At 36.8% G+C, this 7,010-nt stretch overlaps 1 protein-coding gene across 1 annotated transcript; it reads left to right on the forward strand.

Annotated features, from left to right (window-relative positions):
• The first annotated feature begins 1,388 nt into the window (after window positions 1–1,388).
• Window positions 1,389–3,484, forward strand: LOC149148931 (uncharacterized). The gene is made up of 4 exons (XM_089442319.1): window positions 1,389–2,220; window positions 2,817–2,875; window positions 2,967–3,045; window positions 3,417–3,484. Exons 1-4 carry the CDS (start codon window positions 1,389–1,391, stop codon window positions 3,482–3,484), a joined length of 1,038 nt encoding a protein of 345 aa, XP_089298445.1.
• The last annotated feature ends 3,526 nt before the right edge of the window (window positions 3,485–7,010 follow it).

Below are 7,010 nucleotides of genomic sequence, written 5' to 3' on the forward strand. Positions count from 1 at the left end.
TCTGGCTCGCAGACTTGACCGCTTCCTTGTCAAAGAAAAGGTTTTGGACTTGTGGCTCCAAATCAGACACTAGGTTGGCACTGGTGGATTATCTGACCACCTTCCCATTTACCTGGAAATTGAAGGGGGGAGAGAAAAACCTAAAGGACCCTTTAAGTTCTGCTTTGTTTGGCTTAAGGACAACTCTTATAAAAAATTGGTCTTTGACTTTTGGAGAGCAAACCCCCCTGGAAGAAGAGAAGACAGCACTAGAATATTTATACAAAATCTTACAGCCCTTAAGAAGATGTCAAAACTTTGGGCTCGTAACAAAAGAATTTAGGAGGATCAAGCTCTCGATAAAATTGAAATTGTCATTCCCGCTTTTGGGAATAATCTAGGAGGCATCTTCTCCTCAAAAGAACATAAGGATAGGATGGTTTCTCATTATGCAAAGAGAGCTAAAATTCTTAAGGAAAATGAGGAATGCTGGCACTTGAGGAGCAGAGCCATATGGATGTTTGAAGGTGATGAAAACACCAAATTCTACCATAAATTCGCCAATGGAAGAAAGGTGATAAACACCATTTGGCAACTACAAAATGATCAGGGGCAGGTTTTAAATACTTTCCCCCAACTTGCTGAACTAGCCTCCTCACATTTCAAAAGTGCATACCAAGCCCCCAGGGAGATAAATATTGTAGAAATCATCAGGGTGGCACAACTCTTTCCTAGATATGTGGATCCTGGAGAAGGAGATGAATTAATTAAGGTAGTCACTCTGGAAGAATTGGAACATACCTTAAAATGGTTCCGGGGCTTGATGGTTGGTCGGTGGAATTCTACTTGGCTTCTTCGACATCATTGGGGAAGACTTGCTCAGAATTGTTGAGGATTTGAGAATCAGAGGATTTCTTGAAAATTCTATTACCTCTACCTTCCTTGCACTCATTCTGAAGAAGGACAAGCCGGACTCTTTCGAGGACTTTCGCCCCATATCTCTCTGCAATTGCATATATAAGATCATTGCCAAGATTATTGCCAACATAATGAAGCCCATCCTCTCTAACCATATCTCACCGGAACAATTTGCTTTCCTACAAGACAGACAGATCCATGAAGCTGTTAGCACTGCCCAGGAAGTAATTCATACTTTACACTCAAGGCGAGGCAAAGGTATGATTTTGAAGGTCGATTTATCAAAAGCTTTCGACAAAGTAAATTGGCTTTATATTAGAATGTTGTTAACTCATTTAGGCTTCCCTTACTCATTCATTAAATGGATCATGTGCTGCATTACTAATATCCCCTTCAGTGTCCTGGTGAATGGAAGTGCATCTCCTTTTTCTACCTCTAGAAGGGGGTTGAGACAGGGATGTCCCCTCTCGCCATTGCTCTTCTTTCTAGTCATGGAAGGCCCCAGCAATCTCATCAAAGACAAGCATCATAAGGGCAAACTAAAAGGCATAAAGATAACAGAAGGTTGCACCCTGACACACCATTTATTTGTTGATGACATCCTGGTCTTTATCAATGGCAGTATTAGGGACATTAGTATCATCAAGGATAATTTCACCCTCTTCCAAGTGGCAACAGGAATGATTATAAATGACAGCAAGTCTACCTTGACAACAATTGAATGTACCTCGCACAAGATAATCTTTGCACTTCAACACTTCCACTTCACACAGCTGCATTTAGCAGATGGACTACAATATCTGGGATACAAGTTGAAGCCATTGGGTTATAAAATTGCTGTCTGGACTTGGCTCATCTCCAAGATGGAGAAAAGGCTAAATATTTGGTACCTCAAATATCTTTCGTGGGCTGGAAGACTCACTCTTATTAAAAGTGTCCTGGAAGCCACCCCGGTATATTGGATGTCCTTGGCCTGGATACCCAGAGGCATTCTCAACAAAATTCAAGCCCTCTGTTGTAGGTTTCTTTGGCAAGGGAACAAACAGGGAAGGATATTTGCTTGGGTCAGGTGGGAGGCCCTGAATTTACCACAAAAATGGGGTGGGTGGGGCATAAAAAAATTAGAGGATTTCTCCTTAGCACTTGCTGCAAAACTCGGCTGGAAATTGGTAGCAACAAACAGCCTATGGACGAGGGTCACATATGCCAAATACATAGATCCCCTTCACATCATGGACTGGATTAGGAGAGCCCATCCAAGTACCTCCGGTGTCTCAATCATCTGGAAGGCTGTACTTAAGGCTTTAAGCCCGATCAGGGACGGTATCACATGGAGAATCCGATCAGGACACATTGTTCGAATTGGTCTTGATCCTTGGGTGGGATGCGAGTACATGCATCGATTACCTAGGGATCTCATTCAGTATCTCCAGCAACAGAATTTCACATATATATCTCAGATTGTTGACCTGGAAAATTCCACTTTCCTTCATCAAGCCTAGAAATCTGCAGATCAGTTAAACATTCCTCCTATTTGGTCATAGCAATGGGAGGAGTACACCCAAGCCCTCATGGATGCCCACATCTGTATAATTGAAGGGGATGATGAGATTATTTGGTCTCTTTCAAAAAATGGCAAATATACCCCAAAGGATGGTTATTTGACTTTGGCAGCACCAAGGAAGCCTCTACTACTTGTTGACTGGTGGAGACACCTATGGAAACACGAGGCCCCCCCCAGAACTAGACTCTTAATGTGGATCATCCTCCAGAAAAAAATTCCTACTGGAGAAAACCTTCTCAAGCGAGCACATCATGGGCCCCACTGGTGCTGTTTATGCAAGTAGGCAAATGAGTCCACTTCTCACCTTTTTTTAGAATGTTCAACAACTTGTAACTTGTGGAAACTTATTCTACAGCAAATCATTCCTACTGCTACCTGGGCTGGGAACTCTATCTTGGCTGCCTGGCAAGTCTGGTATCACACCTCCTCAACACAAAAGATTCAGAATCTTCCACTACTAACCTACTGGACAATTTGGATTGCTAAGAATCGCAATATATTTCAGGATTTAGTACCAAATTGGGCTGTCCTGGCAACAAAAGTCATTGCAGATTACTTACTCATCACGAATGATCCTCCTCCCAGTAATAGGCGCAACCCCTCTTATCTTAAAATAAATCACAACAAACCTTGGGCTTTTTTTGACGGTGCAGCCCAAGAGCAAGGCTGTGGAGGGGGGGCTATTCTTCACCTATCCCATCACCATTCTTACAACATGCTGATTGGTTTCCACAGATGCACAAACAACTTAGCCGAGCTCCTTGCCGCTAAACATATCATACAATACGCATTGCAGAAAAATTTCACAGAATTACAACTATATGGGGACTCTAAAATAATTTGTGATTGGCTAAACAGGAAATCTAGATGCTCTACATATACATTATTACACATCTTGGATGAGACTGAGATTGATCTCACATTTTGGCACCTTCACTTGTTCACATATATACAGGGCGTAGAACGGAGCTGTTGACAGCTTATCCAAAGAGGCTGCGATCGGGGAGCCGGGCTTCTGAATGATCAGAGAACAAGAAGGAGAAAGCTTCTATCAATATTATCATAGGCCTTTTATGGATATGAATGTTTAATTTAGTTAGTGATACTAGTTATGTCCATATTTTTTTGATCAGGCATATGCCTTTTTTGGTTGTACATACTGTCTCTATACATGTTTTACAGTTACTTATCATATGACTCTCAGTTATTTTTTTATTTCCGTTGCCCCCTGCGTGGACAAAGGCAACATCACTGTTATACATGATTTTGATCATGCACAACATATGCATCAACATCTACAGCATGTAATTTCCTCTTTATAATGAAATTACGATTTTTTCTTAGGGGGAAAAAATATATATTGTCATCTAATCTTGTATATGGAGAACATCAAAATTCGAAGTCCTTGTTATAAAGCTCTAAGGATCAAATATTGAAAATTTGATGCTCCCAAGGAATATATGATATATTTCTATACACTTTTGTTGGGAGAAAACTCTAAGGTAGGCAAAAGGGAGAGCATCGATATACAAATTCCTTGTTGTAAGGCTCTAAGAATCAAATATTGAAAATATGATGCTCCCAAGGAATATATGATATATTTCTATACACTTTTGTTGGGAGAAAACTCTAAGGTAGGCAAAAGGGACCCTCAAGTTGCAAGAAAACTAAAGTCTACTATACCTTAGCGATAAAATGGACCCATCATTACAATGGAGATACAAAATATGGGTAGTATTGGATTTTTGGAGAAAGCAATTTTCTAGGCTAAAATAGTGTGGAGTGAAGGTAAACTTTATATTTGTTAATATGAATAACATTTTTTAAATTTAAAAATTAATATATTAACAAAAAATATTACATTCTTATAAATAAAATATTATTATAAAATTATATATAATACGAAAAACACAATATTAAAAAATTTAATCTCTTATACCATATATTTAATTTAAAATTTTATATAAAATTAAAAAATATATATTAAAAATCAAATTACATCTAAATTAATTATTCACAATAATTTTACTTTAAATTAAAAATAATATAATTTTTGTTCTGCATACTCTAATTTAACGCTAATAGATACAGATTATGTAGTTACCTAATCAAGGCAAGAATGCAGTGAATGTCTTAGAGAATGGCAGATAAAATTAACACTTACCATTGCACATTTACATACACTAAATACGTACACTAGTTGCCTTGGTTACCTCTTCTAGGTTATCTCAACTGTAAAAATCAGAAAATAGAGTATAGTGGGGTTTATCTTGGCAAAAGACCTCAAGACACCAAAAATTTCTGACAAAAGACTGATTGAAAATGAAGTTGAGAAGTGAATCTTACAGAGACAAAACTCAACACTCTTAGTGGCAGAGGTTTTTAAACTCACCAATCTTGTGGCTGGATCTCAGTGAAGTTAGAGTCAAGCCCTCAATTTGAAACCCTGCTAAATGTGATGTAGTGTGTTGTAGCTTCAAGTTGGTTGTTGACATAACAAAAGTTAGCGCTCAGTTCAACGTAGGAAAGATATTACCTTCTAGCGGCACATTAAGAAGTTTGAGGAGAGTTGGGGTGCCTATTGGGAGGAGTTCTTGTGTGGTAGCAAGGAAAGCCATACCAACAAGGTTTCAAGGTGAAATAAGGTTTGTCCAAATGTTGCAGCAATGAGGAAAACCGGGAAGGGGTGGAAGAAATCAGGGAAGAGAGGAGCATGAGGGGATGGAGAATTTGATCCTCCAATTAGGTACTCGTTTGGACGAGTGAATTTACCTGCCCCTTTTGATGTTATTTAAGCTCAAATTCACCTGCTCTAGTGCACAGTCGATCAACTATCAAAAGCTCAGAATGAGGGCAATGTTGAATTTTTCAGTTTCTTGGCTATCATTATCCAGAATTAGCGTCGCATCTGGGACCGACAAGACACACTGGGAAGGAAGGAAAGGCATCTCGAGGCCTGCATGGATAACTTTGAGACTTGAATGGCTCACATCGAATCTCACATCCATGAAGCCTTTCACCATTAAAAAATGTTGTCCAAGCAGCAAAGGTCAACCTCGCCCCTCCTCCTTAGATGCACAGATGATTACTGGTTGTCTATACTTTTTGGGTAAATTTTTCTCATGGTGGGCTATGGATGTAATGAGGCCTTGTTTTCTAAAGTTTCTCTCCTTTTGTTCTGTTTGTATATGAAGATGAACAAATCCATTTGGAGTGAGGCCAATTTTGCACTCTCCGACAACGATGTAATAGTCTCATGATATAATAAAAAAAGTTGACTTACAAACAAACATAAATTACTCTATTTTAACTATAAATTAAAGATAATATAAAATTTTAACATATACCTTGTTCACACTATCCTCTTCTAGTAAGACCTATATATAATACAAGGAATACAACCAAATTCATAATTATATGCAAACAATAATTTAATTTATATAACTATTCTAATTTATATTATAAATTAATCTTTACCCTAATTTAACTATAAATTAAAAATAATATAAAATTTTAAAATTAAACTTCTTTCACACTATCTTCTTCTAGTTAGACTTACATATAATACAACCATATTCATAATTATATGTAATGCACATGTTAAAGATAGCAAATTAGGTTTGCTTCTTAACTTTGTTTGCTTTTGTATTACCAAAATTATATTGTCCTAAAATCTTAATTTGAGCACTTTGATGAAAATAACATATATCTAAAAAAAATATTATTATTTCCATAAATTTTATACTTTTCTAACCAAAAATACTATGAATGCCTATGAGAACTGAAAATATCATAAATGGGAACTAAACTACAAATACATACAATATACATCCAAAGTGATCTCAGTCTTGGATAATTGGTTGCCACTTCAATGTCTAAAATTCACACATAATCACATATCACAATGGGTTTTAATTAATTCTAGCAAGTCCTTAATATACCCAAAAAACAAATAGACAAACAAACTTTCTAATAAGCAGCCAATTGAAGAACAAAATGGGAAGAAAATCTTAAGCGACCAATTGAAGAATAAAATGGGAAGAAAATCTGAAGTAACCAATTGAAGAGAAAAATGGGAAATCTTAAGCAGCCAATTAAAGAGGAAAATGGGAAGAAAATCTTAGGGAAAGAAAAGATTGGAGCATAGGCAAGACATCCTTAGCTGCCACAAAAATTGGAGCATAGGCAAAGTATCCTTCATTGCCTTTTCAATTCCACTCAATCCCTCTTAATTACAGTGGAAAACTCTAATTGGATGTTTATTTTTCCTTCTAAAGTAACATTTTCAAATTAAAGAAAAATTTAATAAACCTATCAATTGAATATCAAACAAAAATGAAAGATACTAGTGAAAATGAACACATCCAACATTTCTTCCCCAATTTCCAAATTTGAAGGTGGAGAGCTTGTGATAAAATATTGCACAAAACAGTTTCCAAGATAGAAGTCATCTTAAGGAAGCATGCTCTTGAAAGAATATGAAACAATAAGCTGTACCACCACAATATTAAATAGCAACATAGTTAAAAAAATCCTTAAATTATAAAAA

The sequence above is a fragment of the Pinus tabuliformis genome, chromosome 9, assembly GCF_031772625.1.
Source record: "Pinus tabuliformis cultivar Carrire ecotype Pingquan chromosome 9, CPIR1, whole genome shotgun sequence".
Classification (NCBI taxonomy): domain Eukaryota; kingdom Viridiplantae; phylum Streptophyta; class Pinopsida; order Pinales; family Pinaceae; genus Pinus; species Pinus tabuliformis.